Source organism: Myotis davidii, unplaced genomic scaffold (genome assembly GCF_000327345.1).
Source record: "Myotis davidii unplaced genomic scaffold, ASM32734v1 scaffold147, whole genome shotgun sequence".
In the NCBI taxonomy this organism is placed as follows: Eukaryota; Metazoa; Chordata; class Mammalia; order Chiroptera; family Vespertilionidae; genus Myotis; species Myotis davidii.
Window position 1 is genome coordinate 4,532,270 of NW_006383010.1, and position 20,005 is coordinate 4,552,274.

Here is a 20,005-nt window from a genome sequence, read left to right on the forward strand (position 1 = left end):
GGAAAGAGCATAGGGGAGAAAGAAGACAGGGAAGACCCTAGGCGCAGGACTCTATGGCATCCACTGCTGTTCCCTGAGATAGTATGCAGCCCCCCAACTCCAACCCAGTTAGATAGACAGCGTTTGCTAAACAGGGAACACTGATGACAGTAATTACCTTGTTAATCCACTGCTTCACATGGGGAGAGGGCAGGAGCATTGGAGGGACATTTTACCTCGTTTTGAATTCACAGAACAAAAATCCATACAAAGATATACAAGTGTTTATTAAGACCCAAGCCGAGAGCTACCTAGCCATCACTTCTCTGATAATGATATATGAGGCATGTGTTTGGACTCTTTATCAGCTTTTCAGAAAAACACATATATCTGCAATTTTACCTAGTTGACAAATTTCAAATTCTCCAGATGGCAGCTTTAATATGTTTAATATGATTGTGCTGTTCAAAAATAGCAATAGAGTTATCTCTAGAGAAAGCCATTTGCTATGAGAAGGCAATACCATATGAAACTAAGAGCATTGCAAGCTTTTTTTGCTACTTGGCTTTCACTGAGCTCTCGATGAATAAAAAGTCAGTATAGAACAAATAGCTAATGCTAATAATGAACTTAGCAACTGATTCTACCCAATTCCTAAAGTCCCTTAATGAATACAGTCAACCCATTCCTCATATGCGTTTCCCTGTGTTGGTAGTGTTAGCCATATCGGGATGTTTTTGTTTGTAAGTACTTGCCACATGAATAGACTTGGAAGTGGATCAGAACCAAATACATAGATCTATAGTGAGGGTGTCATTTGAACAGCTACACCTGGGCCCTCTTGAGAGTTTTGAGAATTTCTGCCCTAAGAACCATTTCAGATATTAGCATATCTCATAATATAAGGCTGATTCTGCCAGATAACATAAAAAGTGTCTGATTCATCTCATCACGTATTCCCAATCCCACACTCACTAGTACCTTAGATATGCTTTGTGTTGCTCAGTACTTATAAAACATCGCCAAAAGTCATATCTGAACATCACAAAAATGGATAATATAGTCAGTCACATTAATGATTTAAAAGAAGAGTATAAAGTATATCTCTCCACAGATGCAGAAATAATTGATAAAGATCAGCCCTATTTATATTAAAAAAGTAAAAAAAAAACTCCTCAATGATAGTGATGGAAGGATCAGAATTCTTTGTGGAAAGCACCAAGTTATAATAATAAAAACATAGTATGCTAATTAGATCAGACATCCTTCTGGACATCCTTCCAGATGACCTTCTGGAAAAAGCCAGGACTGCAAGGGAAGCCTGGGTCCCGGGTGCCTGATGGCGGCCAGAGAGAAGCCCGGGTCCTGGGTGCCAGAGGGAAGCCGGTGCCAGCAGTGGGGGGATGAAAGGCCTACTCTTGCATGAATTTCGTGCATCGGACCTCTAATGCATTTCTAATAGGTTAGGGTTCAGAAACCAAACACACAAAACACCCCATAATTTATAGAGAATAAAATAGACAAGCATGAAAGAAACTTATTCCATAAAACTTTTTATATGAAAATCACATACTCAACAGCAGTATATGTTTTCCAAGGCATGTGCTACTACATATATTTGTAGGTCAGGTGATTGAAAGAACATAAAATTTATATATATATATATATGCATATATATATACACACACACACACACACACACACACACACACACACACATATACACACACAGAAAAGGTACACACACACAAAAGGTCCAATGAGAGAAAGGGGGATAAGACTGAGAACATGGGTTGAAAGAGGCAGAGAAGAAAATAAAATGAGCAAAACCAAAAGGAGGTTTGTCTTGACCCATGATGGTCTAATGTCATGATCTGACAAGTATGATCAGACATTCTCTGGACTAAATAAAGAAGGTAAAAATGTAGTGTGTCCTGTATCAAGCAGAGGTCAGCAACATAAACTGTGAAAGTGTTTTGTTTTGGAACTAGGTGTGCCTGGAGTTCACACAGTAGGGACAGACACAGGGGCCATGCACAGAGACCTACATTTCTGTTCTAACACTTACCACTTCTCAGACTTCAGCGGATCACTTAGCCACACCATCTCTTAGATTTCTTACTCTGAAAAATAGGACAATAATAGTTATCTCCCGTTTTTTGTGCAGAATCTATGAGACAACGCATGACTTGGAATAGTGTGAATGCCCAGCACAAATGTAGTTTAACAAATATGTTTTCTCTTTCCCCCAATCCCACACCCCTCCCAGTAATTTTATAATTGATGCACATCCTCTTGGAAGGGATTCTTGGAAAAAACTATAACTACTTCTCTAAGTCATTACTATGATACTCACTGATTTTTTTTTCAGCGAATCTTCCATTTTTTCAGTCCTAGCTCTAAATTACACAATCCATGATAAAGCTATTTATGATGGCTAATAGGGCCAATCAAAAAAAGAGGAAAAAGCAGAAATATTATAAGTGAAGAATTGCACATTAACTTATTCAGTCTGCATAACCTTGTAAATAATATTTGATGACACTATTAGTTCTGTCATGAAAAAAGGCTGATAAATGTTGATGGGACTTTATTTTAGCTTTGCAGTGATAGGAAGTATATTATCATCTATATATTCTTTATAATTAATGATGGTAGTGCTATTTTCTTCCATAATTCAAGCATTAATGGGGATTACCCGCTGTTTGACTGATGTGCTTCATCCTCTCTACTTTTTCCCTGTTGTGTCCCCACAGTTATGATGCTCAAAATTTATAGTTTAGATTCTTCTTGCTGCTGTTTTACATCCCTACTCACTATTTATTCATAAGATATGGATAAGAGAAAGCTCTGTTAGAATGGGCTTTTACACAGATGATTAGCAATGGTGCTCTGAGAAACACCACCTACTTTTTATCCCATTGATGTATTCCAACAAGACACATGTAACACGACCTAACATCACAGTGGGTCTCGTTTTTTGGAAGTATTAACTGCATGGTCACAGTTGAAGGACTGTTTCATCAGAAGGCAGTTCAAGGCTGTGAGTCGGCAACTTCCATGCCAGTCTGGTTATTAATCAGTGAGAACATTACTTTCCACTGTTGGGACTCTGTTGGCATTTGTGAATTTATATTATGCGGGCTAGAACAGGCTTAGCTGCTGTTTTTGTAAGCATTGCCAAGTGAATTTCACCATTGACTAAGTGAAAATGAAGATTTGACTAGGCAGGGCTCTTACGTTGCCACCATGACAATGGTACCCAGTGTGCCTTAGGGAAAACAGGTGCTGTGCTAACAGTTGTCGTGGGTTTCTTTTCTCTTTCACTGCCTGATGGAAAAATGTGCTGCTCAGCTAAAGAAATTCAGTGGGACTGACGATCATTCAAGTGGTCTTTAAACTGAGCTACACATATTTTATTTAACAGTTCAAGAGTTAGGATGTCCTTCTGTCAAGAATTAAGTTTAAACCATCGTGATGTTGGTAACGGGGGTTTTACAAATAATTTTCCTTTATAGCCTGAGTTAAAAAAAAATTTGTTGAATCTTTGTTTGAAACATCAGGTCCTTTCACAGTGTTTTAATTCAAATAGACAGTTTATTGTCATTCCACCTGGGGCAGGCAGGAAGAATAAAGCTAGGTTTAAGACACCCCTTCCCCCTTGCTTCAGTAGATCTGAAGAGAGACTTGCCAGCGATCCAGGTTTCACTTTTCAGTATAAAATGCCACTTCTGGACTAGAACCAATCTTAGTTTTATTTATTTGTGTTTTTTTTGGTTGCTTAGTTGATTGGTTTGCTTTCCCCCTGACTGCGTATCTACATGTGTCTTCATTGTAAAACTATAAGCACAGGTGAATGTAGGAGAATTTGAAATGACTTCAGTCCCTTGCTTTTTTATAACAGTAATGCTTTATTTTTATTTTTTTGTTTCCATTGGAATAGAAAATTAATTCCATTATTTAATTTTCTTTTAGAGCCCTCCTTTTACCTGGTTACTGTAGCTAACGGGGTATGACAAAAAGCCATGTTTGATTTACAATGCAATACTCTTAGGGTTAGAAGGACCCTAGATATTAGTTGGAGTCCTGCATTTTGCAGATGAGGAATCAGACCCCTAGAGAAGGGAAATGACTTACTGGGGGCACTGCAATTGCTTAGTGGCAGATCTGCGTGTAAAATTCAGGCCTCTTGACTTACTCCATAGTTCTTTTTCTTCTATATCAGCCCCTTTTGTCCTATTCCCTTATATAAGGACCTTGAGCAGATACTAACAACAAACCCTTCCTGTGGTCTCCCTGAAGAACTTCCTGGTTGTTGAGCTCAAGTGCTTGACAGTGACTATGGCAATATACGTAATTTATCCTATGACTGCACAGATGACATCCTGTGAATACTGCTGGAAGCCTCTACACACTCAACACTGAGAGGATTGTTCGTGTCTATGGATCCACAGCTCCCGTAGTTTTCATTTGAAATAGACCTGAAAATGTCATTCTCACTGTTAAAGACTAATGCCAGATATGGGTACCGCAGTTATAATTGCTAATCATGGTGTCAGTGAGATCCAATGCTTTCTTTCATCAGGGTGCTCACCTGTATATCCTGTTTTGTTATTCTAGGTTTGTGTGCTGGAGAGGCAAATATTTGACTTCCTTGGATATCAGTGGGCACCTATCCTGGCAAATTTTGTACATATTATTATCGTCATTCTTGGTTTATTTGGAACTATTCAATATAGACCTCGTTACATAAAAGGAGTAAGTACCCTTCCAACCTTTTTCAAATGTTACCGAAATAGAGAAATATATAAAAATGTCTTAAAATTTTATCTGCATAACCTCTCCTTAAAGTAAATATGTTTGTTTTCATAGTTTCAGCTGGCATCTAAAATAGCTGAAAATGTCAAGTTTAAAGCATATGGCAGTGAATGTAATCCAATTGTTTTCATAAAGTGTACTTACATCAAATTTTCTTTTGTAATTAAAAGCAGAATTATGCCCCTATGCTTATAAAGCATAAAGTCTTAGCCTCTGACTTAATAGATTTAATGGGAATGTTCCCATTTTAAATAATCATATTTTAAAACTAAACAAAGATAGTTTAAATTAATACAAATGAATTTATAGTTTCAGTGTGAACATATTAATACATATTAGGGTTAAAAATTGACATGTTTGAAAGCCAAAAGAGTCTGGACCAATACCTCTGTGTTCTCTATGATTTCCTTTTTGGCTCAGAGAAAGTATTTTGCATTCCCACTCAAGTTAAGCTTACTTAACATAAAAGTGAAATCCAACTGTGTTGCAGTTGCTATGGGAACCATAACTTAGGATTTTTTTACTTTTGTATGTGCCTCAGATCTCAGCTATAGCTCTTCATTAATGTCTTTTTTTCTGTCTCATCATTTTTTCCCCTCTGTCTTCTATTTTAACAAAGGAAAAGTCTATAGGCATTTATTTAAAATTATAAGTGAGTTTGCGGTAAAAGTAGACGTAGAAGATAGCACAGGTGAAGCCCTGCCTTATTCAGCACAAGCCGGCAGGTTGTCTGGGTTTCAGGAAGCCCTCCCTCACATAAAAGGTGCCTCCTATGACCTGTTCTCTCTGTCACCGGGAAGCCAGATAATGCTCCTTGGTTCAGAAATAGGCAATATGATAGCAACTGGGGCGCAGACATTCACTGTCTGGTTAAAGATGAGCCAAGAGTTCACAGTCTTTTCAAAGTGCACACCCAGAAATTGAGTGCATGTTATATCTAAGGCTGTGTGCCCATGTAAATATCATAAAAAGACAGATGTGTTCTCTTGCAGAGTGAAGTTTTTCATTGCACAGGATATTAATAGTATGGTTCATTTTTTAAAAAATATAAATTGTACTTTGATCCAATATAGGCACACTCTTACAGGGTTTGGGAGTGAAGTCATAATACCTGGGTTGAAATCTTGCATCTGCCAAACTCTGTGTGACTTTAATATTTTTGCTTATTGAGTTTAGAGCAGAGAAGAAAGGAGAGAGAGAGAGAGAGAGAGAGAGAGAGAGAGAGAGAGACAGAGAGAGAGACAGAGAGAGAGACAGAGAGAGAGAGAGAGACCTTGATTTATTGTTCTCCTTACGTATGCACTCATTGGCTGATTCTTGTATGTGCCCTGACCGGGGATCAACCCTGCAAACTTGGCCTATTGGGATGATGCTCTAACCGGCTGAGCTAAACTTTGTGTGACCGTAGAGAGCATAACCTCACTGATTCTTAGTGTCCCTATCTTTTAAATGAAAGCAATAATTATATTAATTCATATGCTTTAATTAGTTTATATATTATAAGCAATTATATAAAAGATTCTTAACTTTTATTAATAAAAGACTTTGAGGTTTCTCCATGATTTTATTCTTACAAATGATGCCGCTCTGATCGTTATACATATAGATATGTCTTCTCCATTTCCATGAGGTTCTTGGGACAAAAATCTAGGTGTGGATCCAAATGTTTGTACAGCTGAAACACTCGGAGGTTTGTTTTGAGGAATAAATGAGATATTCTATAAAATGTGCTTAGCACAAAACTTGGTGTTTAAAAATTTGTCAATAAATGTTAGCTATAAGAGTGTTCTCTTTGTTGTTATTATTATTTGAAAATAATACTAAACTGTATAGATTAACAATAGGCTGGCAGGCACTTTAAAATAGAGTAAGGTGTTCCAAGCTGTTAGTTGAACTATTTCTGGCCCTTTTAGTCCAAGCTGCTGCAACTCTAAAATATGGTACGTGATTTCTGTGTATCAAATTATAATCCCATCCCTGCAGGTAAAATACATACCCACAAATCTTTTCAAGACGGGCTGCTCTCTCTAGCATGAAAGGTAAAAAAGGATGCCATGGGACATCTTTAAGATTGTTAGAACTTCTGTGTAGCTCAGAAAGTCTGAAATCTTTCTGAGGTCTTAACAAGGTGTCTTGGAGCTACATCTTTAGTTTGATCTTGACTAGCAGACAGCATTTTGAATTTGATCTTTTCCTTGAGACATTGTCTTACTTGGAAAATCTCTTGACAGCTGGAGATACTGTAAATGTGAAACTTTTATTTTCTAAATCAGCAAGTCCTGAGTTGGAAAAATATCCTGTAAATTATACTTGAAAAATGAATTGTTCTTTTTTTGCTCATTTTTCTCTTAAATATCATGTTATATGTGTTTAAAAGGTGACAGGTAACACTGTCAATTCTTTGCTTGAAACCCCCTTAGCCTGGCCCACAAGGTTATAGGTATGTTCTCTGTCTTCCCAGTTACTGCAGGCTCTGGACAGGCTAATTGTTCTGACAATTGTCTTCATGAGTCCCCTTGTCTCCGGCCCTCTGAAACAGCTTCCTTACGTTGTTTCTGTCTCCACCTATAGTCTCCTTGCTGCCCTCTGGCCTCCAGCTGCCTTCTTGTCTCCAAACTAATGCTGAGTGTTTTGGGTTTGTGTTACAGTACCACTCAAGTTTTAGCACCAATTTCTGTTCTAGTTACCTATTTTGGTGTAATTTCTGTATAACAAACCATTTCTGTATAATTGAATTCATGGAATCTGGTGGCTGTGATACCATGTTGAAAGTCAAAAGTGCAATCAGTAAAATAGATAATTTGCCATAAAAATGGAATTAAGATTTTTCAATTTCCCTTAATATGAAAAAAAACTACTACAATTAAAAGACATTTCAATGGCATCATAGATGCCAAAAATTTTGATCAGTGAAGGACCTGGGTTTAACATCTTATCAAAGAATTTGAAACTTATATGACCAATTCATTGTTCATTCTAGCAATTACACTAATGTTATATGTTATACTACATAACGTAATACATTATGCTGTTTTTATATATATTATGCTATTTTCATGTCATTATTATAAACAATTCCCTATCTTCTCCACAAAAATTCCTCATCTTTACTTGCAATTTAATTCCTTAGGAAGAATTTCCTAGGTATAATGAAATAATGTGAATAATTTTAAGGCTCTTAATATATAACTGAGAATTACCTATCCCTAATTATTTTACTGAATTTTCCTCCCACCACTGTACAGCAGAGTCTATTTCACTGCACTCTGGCTAACCTTGAATATTATCTGTTCTCACTTTCGTTAATCTGATAGGAGAAGAAAATATATTTTAAATTGCCTTTCTTATTTTTACTGAGTTGGGCTTTTTCATATGTTCATTAACCATTTTTATTTCCTTTTTGGGAGATTATCTTTTGGTGTTCATTATTCATTTTCCCCCTGGAGTCTTAGTGTTTATCTATATATGGATCACATAGTAAAGATATTTGATATTTAAATATTACAAATTTTCATTTGATACTTATTATTTTTCTCTTATTAAAATTAACTTTTCTTTCTCTTTGAGATTTCTTGTATTGCTTTAAACGTTATAAAATGTATATATTATTTGAAAACTGTAATGTTAAGCCTTCATTATCTTTGGGTCTAAATTTACTAAAGCAAAAAGGCAGATACCCTGAAATAGAGTCTAAGAAATGCATCTCTTTCCACATTTGCTGTTTGTAAACATTTTTATTTATTGATGCAACATTTTCCTCTATGTTTTGTTTTGTTAACTGAGAAAAAAAAAAAGCCCCCAAAAAGCTTGTTGGCATCATCTGAAACACAGAACACATGATCAGCAAATAAAATGTAGAGAGTATTGGTATATTTAAGAGTAAAGAAGAAATTTTTTTAAAAAAATTAAAGCAGTTAATTGGAACAGGAAGTCATTAGTATTCTTTGAGGGCCTCTGGCTTTCAAGGAGTATAATATATTGAAGGAAAATGAAATTGATTATTTCAATTCCAAGCAAAGGAAACCTAAAGCCAGAATTCATAGAAAGCATTTAAATTGTATAATTCTCAACAGTATCAGTCCCCATCCCCCCGCAAAACAAAACAAACAAACAAAAAACCACAATTAACTCTGGTGAAATAATTCATGAATAAACACATACATGGCTCCCATGAAAGCATGACCTTATTTTACCTTATGTCATAGTGGAATTGTTTAATGCATCTTTGTCTGGGCCTGTGGCAAGCAAAATGTGATTGGGGATATCTAATGTTTATTATGAATGACAAGAAGATGTTAATGAGTAGAACTGCTTTAAATTTTCTCAAATGCCCTGGCCGGTTTGGCTCAGTGGATAGAGCGTTGGCCTGCAGACTAAAGGGTCCCAGGTTTGATTACGGCCAAGGGCATGTACCTTGGTTGCAGGCACATTCCCAGTAGGGAGTGTGCAGGAGGCAGCTGATCGATGTTTCTCTCTCATCGATGTTTCTAACTCTCTATCCCTCTCCCTTTCTCTCTGTAAAAAAGTCAATAAAACATATTTTAAAAAAATTTTTTCTCAAATAATCTGAGGAGTGTGTAGGTTTCTAATTGCTAATGGCACAGCAGTGTTCTTGGTGATATTGCCAAAGGACATGATGCCATAGCACACAAAAACATATTCTCCCTTCCTTCCTTCCTTCCTTCCTTCCTTCCTTCCTTCCTTCCTTCCTTCCTTCCCTCCTTTCTTGTTCCTTCCTTCCTTTTCTCCTTCCTCCTTCCCTCCGTCCTCTCTCCCTTTCTTTCTATTTAATGAAGTTATTTTGAAAGAATAAAAAATACCTTATACAGTTTGGATCTACAGGCTTGATCAAAGAAACCCAGTCCCAAAACTAGATATGAATTAAAAATAGCTAAAAATGTATTACTCAAATGTTATAAGAATGTAGAAGAGAATATCATTCCAAAATCAAGGTAATATTTATAAGAATCATATATTTTATTCTTGCCACTTTCATTACCCTCCACCTTGATACGTTTCTCTACAAATCCGATAAACCTCACCTGAACTTCACAGCACTTTTGCCTAGGAATTGGTAAAGTTAGGATGTGCACCCAGATCCTCCTAACTGCCAAACCCATGCTGTTAACCACTGTATTGAACTGTCTCCTAGAAGCACAGCTGAGAGGGCCACAATCTACCTGAAAATTTTTGTTAAGTTGTTGGCAAGTTTAAAATCCATATGGAATTTGCAGTTGGAATAGCATTAGATTTTAAATTGTGTTCGGCCAGCTCTATATTAAGGATTACATTTTTAACTTTGTATTTAATGAAGAAATGACCTCATCTATATATATAAAAGCCTAAGTGACTGTTACGACTAGACGACCGGTAGCTATAATGCGCACTGACCACCCCAGGGGCCAGATGTTCAATGCAGAAGCTGCCCCCTGGTGGTCAGTGCACTTCCACAGCCAACCTCCTGTGATCCTCCCCGCCAGCCTGCCCTGATCGGCCTATCTCCGGCCAGGCCAAGGGACCCCACTGTGCATGAATTTGTGCACTGGGTCTTTGGTGTTTTAATAATTAAGAACAGAAAACCCTTAGTGATAGATATTTTAGTCTTGGGGAAGAACAGTATCACAGGGTATCCTTAATTTCCAGAAATTAATGTTTAAATTATATTTTATAGCAATAAACATTTTGATGTTGACAATGCTTATGTACACATATATGCATATATAATATAATTTATATATGATGTATAATTATATATTAAGTATGAATATATAATTATTCATCCACACTTATTATTTGAAAAGAACTTCAAATAATTGATGGGAGAATTTGTTTCTATGTAACTGAAAAAATACCCATAATATATACCAAAAATATGTATGTATATTACATATCTAATGGAGATTCTTTCCAGGACATCAGTAACTAATCCTAAAATTAAATGAATGCGGAAGGTTAGATTTTTTTGTATTTTGTTTTGTTACTGAAAACCAAGAGATTAAAATAATGTGGTTATAGCTAATTTGATAAAGCAAAGCTGTGATGATTAAAAAGACAAGCCAATCTTCATAAATTTTCATTCTTTGTGTTTTAGGAGCAATAAACTGTCAGGCTATGTATATCATTATATCTCATTGATTCTTCCAAAATAACGAAAAGAACTGAATATTCTTTCAGTTCATGTATTACAGTTTTAAATGGTAATTTCAGCTTATTTCTGAGTACCAGACTTGGTTCCGTAATTTGGACCACAGTGGCGTTTTGTTTTCTCTGTTTTTGTTTCTGTTTTTCACCACAAAGTATCTCTCAAGGTATGGCATGTGCTTGTCGATGAGCTCTCCCCGTTGAGGGAGGGCACAGAATAGAAGACAATAGTGAGGCCTTTCCAGACAAGGCTCCACTTGCTCTGACTTCCTTTACTATGCTCTTCCTGGAGCCGGCGTGGCAAAGGAGAGGGTCCTCATCATCTTAGGCAAGGCCTGCGGGCCGCCCGGTGACGGGGAGACAGAAGACCTTTTAGTTTATAAAAACATTCTAGTGTGGCCACTTGGGAAATGTATAGACACCTCAGAGGGTCTGTAAAAGCAACTAGTCACATACTCAATGTGTATTATAAAAGAAAACTTTTCTAAATTTCTGGAATTTGCTGTTTACTGATGATCAGCCATGATTTGAATTTTAATTGTCCATGGAACTCAGATCCCCATGTACCATATAACCAATAGGAATAAATGGGGTGCACTCTCTAAGTCCTATTTTCACGTCATATGCGTCTTTCACTCTAATAATATTACCTCCCTAAAAATATATGCACTATTGCAGTCATTTTTAAGTTGTTTGCCTATTTTCAAATAGTTGTTTTGCCTCTTCTATTTAATTTTTCTTGGAGAAAATAAAAATCTCCAAAAGAAAAGTCACTGCAGCTAAAGCATTAAAAATGTGCACTTTCTGTGTTCAGGACAGAAAATCAATGCAGATTAGCAGTAAAGAGACTTGGAATAGTAGTAAATTAACAGTGACTACTGTTAATGACTTAGACTAGTTTTGGAAAATAAGTCTTTTCCCATAAGCCTAGACGAAGGAAAAACCCATCATCATTACAAGTTTTACAAATTTAGCCCACTCTAAAATAAATGTCATAATGAGACATGGTGAATACAATTTATTCTTGAAAGGATATTTTCCCTCTGGGATCTATGGGCCATTTATTCTATAAGAAGAAACTGGATGCTCATGTCCTGATATTAAGCTGTGACTAAAGATTTACAGAACATGGTAAATATAAGTCACTACATTCTGACCATCTAAATTCATGTTTGCAAATCATTGAATACGTTTAGAAAAATGTTTCTGGAATATGTTGTGATATATATGCATGTATTAGTTTCTTTCCTAAAATAAAAAAAAATTAACTCATGTAGATACTTTTTTAAACTAAAAAGTAAAATCTGACATAAAATAAAAGTTTTTTTCCTTACTCCTCTCCAGTTGATCTTAATTTATTTGTAATATTTCTGGAACATATACCTCAGATGTCTGTAAAAGCAAAGTCATTGTAGTCTAATACATTTTGTAATTTATATTTTATAGTCTCTTTCTCCCTCCACTGGACTTCTGGTTGCCTTTCTTTATTCTTATAAGAAAAAAAACAAACCCACCTTTTTAAAAAGTTCTATTGTTGAAAGTATTACTTATGTCCCCTCCCCCTCTTCTAGCATACTCTTACCCCCCCCCACCCCACCCCACACACACCCCAGGCCGTCACCACCCTATTGTCCATGGGTTATGCATATTGCATACAAGTTCTTTGGTTGCTCTCTTCCCATCCACCCCTTTTTTAAAAAACAATTTTTCTAAATGTATTTCTAATTTGTCTTCAATCTATGGCTTGGTATTTATTTTTCTTCTTATTTTGGAAACTCATTACTTTCCTGTTTGAATTTAGACCATGAATTTAGACAGTTTCTTTATATGTGACCATGATTTCATCTGTAGCTTTTTGTTTTTTGTTGTTGGTTTTTTTTAAATCTATTTTATTGATTTTTTACAAAGAGGAAGGGAGAGGAATAGAGAATTAGAAACATCAATGAGAGAGAAACATCGATCAGCTGCCTCCTGCACACCTCCCACTGGGGATGTGCCCGCAACCAATGTACATGCCCTTGTCCGGAATCGAACCTATGACCCTTCAGTCCACATGCCACTCAGCAAAACCGGCCAGGGCTGTAGCTTTTTGTCTTAATGGTGGCTCTTATTCCCTGGAGATTTATTCCTCTCATAGCACTTTGTCCATTTGCTCCTAACAGAATTGATTGTTCTGTATGTTTGGTAAACATCTGTCTTCCTGCTCTGCTCTCTTGAGTTAGATTCATACTTGCTTAGATCCCGTGAATTTTCTTTCTGATATTCTTCACAAAATTTCCTGAAAAGGTGAGATAACATTTCTGAGTTTATTCTTCCTTTGTACACTGGAGAAATAGTTTTGCTAGATGCAGAATTCATGCTAAGAATTACTTTTTAAGTAGTCAGTACCAAAAATGTAGTAAGGTAGGGGAGAAGCCCCAATCATTTCATTAGCCTCTATTTAGTCACCTGTGCACAGTTATATAATGCAATTATTTGAGTGTGTATTATGCAACCAGTATGTGTTATAACGTACTCGGGGCATTGTCTTGAAACCATCATTTTTTAATGACTATTGGAGGTTGAATACCTGCACCCAAAACAGTCCTCTAGTTTAAAATCAATTGCAGCTTAGTTTAATGGTGTAGATTTTGTGGGACATAGATTGCCCCTCTGTGTGTGAAGGCAAACCCTGTATTTTCTCAAGAAAAGAACTATGATCCTACTGTTGTGCCTCATTAGCCGGCCTGTGTGCTGAGGTGGGTGGTGTTCATTGTCAGGTACCAGCCTTATCTGACTCCTCAGCTCTCTGGTATCTTTCCACCCGCCAGTCAACTAACAGTTGAAGTTCTTGGGCGTCCAGTTAACCAGTATTAGAGACTAGCATTTTTTTAGTAAAACCTCAAAATCAACACTTCTCAACACACATCAAAGTTCCATTAAGAAAGATTACATTTTTGCAGAATTGGCTAAAGGAAAAATGGTCCATCTATTCTCTTAGAACTGCTATAACCTATTCTATACCAACGTACCTCCTACCTGTATTGTATCACTTTATTTCTTTCAGGACATTTTTACTCCAGAATTTCATTTTAGCAATATATCAGTTAACCTACATTTAAACGATTTTTATAAGAAATAGACTGACATTTATTTATTACAAAATTTTGTTGAAAACATTGCTTTAAACACTCATAAGAAAAATATATCTTTTGTCTCATTCCTGGAAATAACAATACTTTTCTTATGCATTCGGTTGTTTTATCTAAAGGGCCTAATGATTTTTTTTTTAAAAAAAAAGCTTTGTAGATTTGTTTTCTGGTAAAAGTAATACTTAATTCTTTTTTGTATAAATATTTCTCTCTTACTGTGTGCTGGATACTCTCCTAGGCACTGTGATTTCAGCATTTTAAAAAACCAAAGCCCAAACTGTTAAGGGGAAGATAGATGGTACATAGGCAGTAAGTATGTAATAGGTCACAGGATGATGGTGCAACATAAAAGCTGTGAGTGTGTGTGTGTGTGTGTGTGTGTGTGTGTACACACACATTCTGTCTTTGATACTTTACATGTGTAGTAAATTAATAAATTCCCTTTACTGAGCTCATAATTACATTAATCTACATTTATACTTGAACTAGAGGCCCGATGCATGAAATTCAAGAGTAGGCCTTCATAGCCTGGCTGCCTGGATCCCTCCCTCACAGTCGCAGGCGGCTGCCTGGATCCCTATGCCCGGATCCCTCCCTCACAGTCGCAGGCGGCTGCCTCGCTCCCTATGCCTGGATCCCTCCCTTGCAGCCGTGGTGGCTGCCTCAATCCCACAGCTGCAGCCCTGGCTTCATCCTGGAAGGACATCCAGAAGGATGTCTGGTCTAATTATGCTTTTATTACTTATACTAATAAAAGAGAAGCATGCAAATTGGTTTCACCCCGCTACACCCACCAGCCAAACAGATGAGTATGCAAATTAACCCAACAAAGATGGCAGTATGAAAAACTGTAAACCTACTTTGCACACCTTGTACTTTTCCAAGTATGCAAGCTTCATAAAATAAATCGAGGAGATTTCCTTCTGTGATCCAATACAATTTAAATAGGGCCAGGGCTATTAATATTTCCTAGAACTCATCTATGATGAAATCATCTAGTCCTAGTACTTTCATGAAGGTTGCTGTTTAATCATATTTCTAATCCATCCTACAGAATTTGGTCTTTTCCAGTTTTCTGCTTCCTGCATTATTCCGGTAATATAAAGTTTGACAGAGTATCTGTTTCTGGAGCTCTCGTTTTATGTTAGTGTCATAGAGTTCCAGTATTATTTGATTTCTTTCTTTTTAAAATCTCTTCTTTATCCCTAATTTGGTTTCTTTTCTCATTCCTTTTTTTTTCCTCATTCTATGGCCATTGTTATTTCTGCTTTTGCCCTCCATCCTCATTCTACAGTAATAGGAAGAAGCAGGATCTTGACATTCCATGGACACCACCTCCAGTATATTTGCTGTTTTTTGTAGCAATGGATGTGGCAAATTGATGATGTAGACTTATGACTTTTCTTGATTTGGATTTTTTAGCGCAGTCTGTGTGTCAAATAACAATTACAAACCATTGTTTTAAAAGAAATAAAGGTTTTGACTGAGCAAACAATTTCACCTTCAAGTTATTTAATTCTGAAATGTATCAACACTCATTATTTTACAATAACAGCCAAATTGACACCAAATGAAGAATGGTCTTTGGGAGTAGCAGCTACTACAAAACCACTTTATTATAAAATTCTCTGTGCTATTTATTTAAAAACAAATCCTTCTTTGTAACAATATCACAAAATACCCTGAATTTGACTCTTCAAATGACTTGTGAACAGTTTTCATGGCAAGGCACCTTTTGATTGCCCAGCTGATTCCTTAATGGAATAGTTGTCATTTTCCTGGTCATTTCTGTGTTTATTTGTGGACATCTTGTCAGTGGTTTTTGGAAATGTTGACTCATCTGGGAACTCCAGGCACAAGAACATGTTATCTAACTTCCACAGTTAAACCTCTGTCTGCCCAGACCTGTCATTTTCTGGAGCAAAATGGAATCCATTTTTTTCTCTTTCTCCCCAATTTTACTTTTTTTAGAGGTGCCACTTATGTTTAAAGAATTTGTAAACAGAAATGTTTTCCTGCGTGAAGTTAACACATTTAGCCTAGAATTTATTTTTTATTGGAGTGTCATTGAATGCAAAATTGGTGTGTGTGCTATAAAGTGCCCCTTGGGAATGAAGCTGCTCTTTTCTAAATAATTTCATTCACAGTGCAGTAAAGTTGGCACCAGGAGATGTCTTATTTTAATTCTCTTGTCACTAGTTTTTGATGGAGGGCTTAAATGTTTATTACACTTGTGAGAGTCAAAGAAGTAACCCAAACAGGCAGCTTTTAGACAAATCGATAAGACAAGAAGTTTGGGCTTGAGGTGGTAAATTAGTAAAGTCATAGAGTTAGTCTATACAGGCTTCTTGGCCTTGAACTCTCTGTGTCTGGTGATAAGAATGTCTCTTTACCTTCCAGTACAGCATCCTCATGGGCTATTTCTTAAGTAACTTTAATTCAAAATAATCAATATGCCAAAGTGGTACATTTTGGTGCAGCCTACACTGAATCCCATCAATTTGTAAATGTCTTGCCTATATAAATATTTATGTTTATCTGCATAACCAAATTTCAGGTGAATCAGCCAACACTTTCCTGGGGTGAGAAGTTGAAAATTTAGTTAAATGCCTAGCCAAAGAATCATATTAAACTCCCTGTATTGTTTTGGTTTGATATTCAAAATGCAAGTTAAGGATTCTTAAAACATTATTTTCTTCAGTGTATTACCATGTATCAAGGATTGTTTCCTGCACTTCAACCACTTTGTCCTTCTATTGCCACATTTTCATCTTCTATTCAAGTTGAAGGACTACAAGGTCCATTAAAACATGGAAGATTTAAGTGTAGATTACATTATAACTGTTGTATACCATTTACCTCTTATACTTCTGTGAATAGCTTCTTCTTCTCCTATTAATGCTCTTCGTTTATATCACACTCATATATTTGATTTTACAATTTATTTTAGTGCTCCTGCAGCTTGTTGTTAATAATTGTAAAGTTATAGGATTTTATAATTGTATCCTTACCTCAAGAAGAATAATTTTTAAAAGCACATCTTACAAGTTCTTTTATAAGGTATGTAGAACTATAAGTATCACATTCATCAAACATATTCAAGAATTGTGGAAAGAATTACATTGATACTAAAGTGGCTACAGATTCACATATCAGCATAATTATAGGTATGATATCTGTACGAAGAAAGCCATAATAAAAAGAATAAAGAAATGGAGATTCTTTGTAGAGAAATCAAGCTAGATGAGTGACCTTTAATACATTATATGTAGTACATTTTTTTATCAATGGCTATGCATCTTTTCTCAAAAAAGTATTGAATGGATGTGTTTTCCAAGTTTGTCTTGATAATGGGTTGTGGAGTAATAAGAGTTAGGGTCGTAGATTTTGTAAAAAGTGAAATCAGATTATGATTGTTGAGCTGTACACATTTTAAAATTATTTTAAGAAAAAAGTATATATTACATATCTTGTTTAATATAGTAAAGTTTCAATATTTAGAAAGTTTATATGAAACCTACTTTATTAATTTATTTTTCATAGTGTAAAGTTTTGTTTATGTGATGTTGTTAACCAGTTCATTGTCGAGAATGTGGAAGCACCCCTGGGTCCCTACTAGGTTTATGTTGTCTTTTTAATAATGAGCAATCGAGGAAACCCTGAGCCTTCTCTTATTATACTTAGATTTTTATCTAGCTAGCCTCTGTTTCATACATTTATGATTGTGATGTATAGTAAATATAAGCTTTTAATTTTAATTCAATCTCGTGTTCCAGGAAATAGTCAAGTAAAAATACACATTTTTTGGAAGAGACAGTCTACCCATGCATCACCAGGAAAATACTAAAACTTTAGTTCTTCCTAATTTTATCCCCCTACCTTCTTTAAGATACCTACCAAGCCTTTCCTTAATCCTCATGCTCATGTCCATTATCAGGTGGGTCCATTGTAACCACAATGCCAAGTTTAATTTCAGAGTAGCTAATCTCCTAGGCAAGGATGTACCTATTGTTTTCAGGGCTCTTGTACTTGCTTCCTCCTTAGACTTTGGAAGGTCTAGGTCTATGTCTTTCCTAAGTTCTTGATGAAACTAGAGGATGGTAAATTTGTGGTGCAGAAAAGAAATGCAAATAAATGAATGATATTTTTTTTATTTAGGGAAATTTTACCTTTTTTGAGCAAAATGACTTAACAGTAAATGGTTGTTTTTTTTCTATCTCTATCGATTCATTTGTTTTAAATATCTAATTTCTTCCAATTCCAGCATTGTTTTGGTATTTATTTATGTATCTATAAATTTAATTACGTGTACCCTTACTGCGTTCCAAATTTAATTAAGTGGACTTTCCACGTACAAACCAATCTTTTGCATTAACTTGTCCTCTCGGAATCCTTGTGCGAATGGGAGCGTGTATAGACCATGAAAGAAGGAGCATTTTAAAGTAAGTGGCTCTTAGGCATGCAGCCTGAGATGACTCCGTATATGAGTTTTTCTAACTCATTTTATTCTAACTCTTAAAAATTACTGGATAGGATTATCCGTTCTCACACAAAAGATTCAAGACTCCTGAAGGCCGTGATACCCAAAGCATCCCCTGGCAATGTTAAAAGTACAAATTACCTATGGGCTCCACCTGTTGAATTAGTAGCTGGGAGTGGGGCCTGCCATCACCTTTGAAACACACCCTCCAGAAAGTCTGATAGGTGAGGACTTTTGACATATTTTTTGTGGGATATCTTACAAGAGGTTTTTTGCTTGCTTTGCTTTGTAATTCGGGATAATAGATGATTTAAAATCTGTAAACTGTTCATTCATTTGGTTATCTTTAATGATGGTATGTAACCAGACAGCTAAGAAGTTCGGGCTGCCTGTCACTACTTGATCCAATTGAGCAGAGACAGGGTTGAATCATATATGAGTGTTTATTCCAATACTGCCGGCATATGGGAGAGCAGCAGGTCACCCACAAAAATCTGCTCTGCCTCTCCCCATAAGCCAGCTGCTTATATTGGGTAGAAGGACAAAGATTACGTGGGAAGGTAGGAATTATAGGCATGGGAAAGTAGGCACAGTATAGTGGTTACAGGCAATAGGACTGGGGGTTGCAAAGGGCACACACCTCTGAGACTACATTGTTTCAGGCACGAGGTTGTACATCTTTCCATGCTGATAGACAGTTCTTGGAAAAGGAGAATGGACTGCATTTCAATGTTAGCTCCCATGTCCCAGGGCGTACAACTCCCAGACAGGTTAGAATATCAGGCCCACTTCCCACAGGGAGAGGGCCTAAGATGGCAGGTGGGCATCCCTCTCGCAGTCTGGGACCCCTCACTCCTTACTGCCTGCCTGCTCACTGCTCCTTACCGCTCAGCTCGCTGACCCACCCACCTGCAGCGGAGTCATAAGAGGCTCCCACCACCACCACTGCACTTGCCAGCCGTGAGCCCAGCTTCTGTGCTCCCTGTGGGAGCACACTGACCACCAGGGGGCATCTCCTGCATTGATTGTCTGCCCCCTAGTGGTCAGTGTGCATCATAGCCACCGTTCGGTCAATTTGCATATTAGGGTTTTATTATATAGGATATTGTAGCTGGTCCCCACTATTCTATTTCTGCCCCTAAGAATTATACTCTTTTAGGTGTATTGGCTAAAAGGAAGGTTCTTGGCTTTTCTGTAATTCACACACCAAGTACATTCTTTGCTAATAAGGAAGAGCAGGAGACAGGTTTTGCTGTTGTCATGTGAGAGCATCCCTTTAGGCTTATAGCAGTGATAGCAAACCTATGACACGTGTGTCAGAGGTGACACGCCAACTCATTTTTTTGGTTGATTTTTCTTTGTTAAATGAATGTATATTTAAATATATAAAATAAATAACAAAAATATAAATCTTTGTTTTACTATGGTTGCAAATATCAAAAAATTTCTATATGTG

The 20,005-nt window shown here is 36.4% G+C and overlaps 1 protein-coding gene across 2 annotated transcripts in view; it reads left to right on the plus strand.

The window, feature by feature from the left end:
• The window catches only part of NKAIN2 (Na+/K+ transporting ATPase interacting 2), a 787,284-nt gene that overhangs the window by 374,660 nt on the left and 392,619 nt on the right, over window positions 1-20,005 (plus strand). For both annotated transcript variants that reach the window (XR_436449.2, XM_006778438.2), the window contains exon 2: window positions 4,600-4,737. Coding sequence is in view for 1 of the 2 variants with exons in the window: in XM_006778438.2 (XP_006778501.1) it covers window positions 4,600-4,737 (138 nt within the window). In the remaining variant the exon portion in view is untranslated. The remainder of the gene's footprint in view (window positions 1-4,599; window positions 4,738-20,005) is intronic.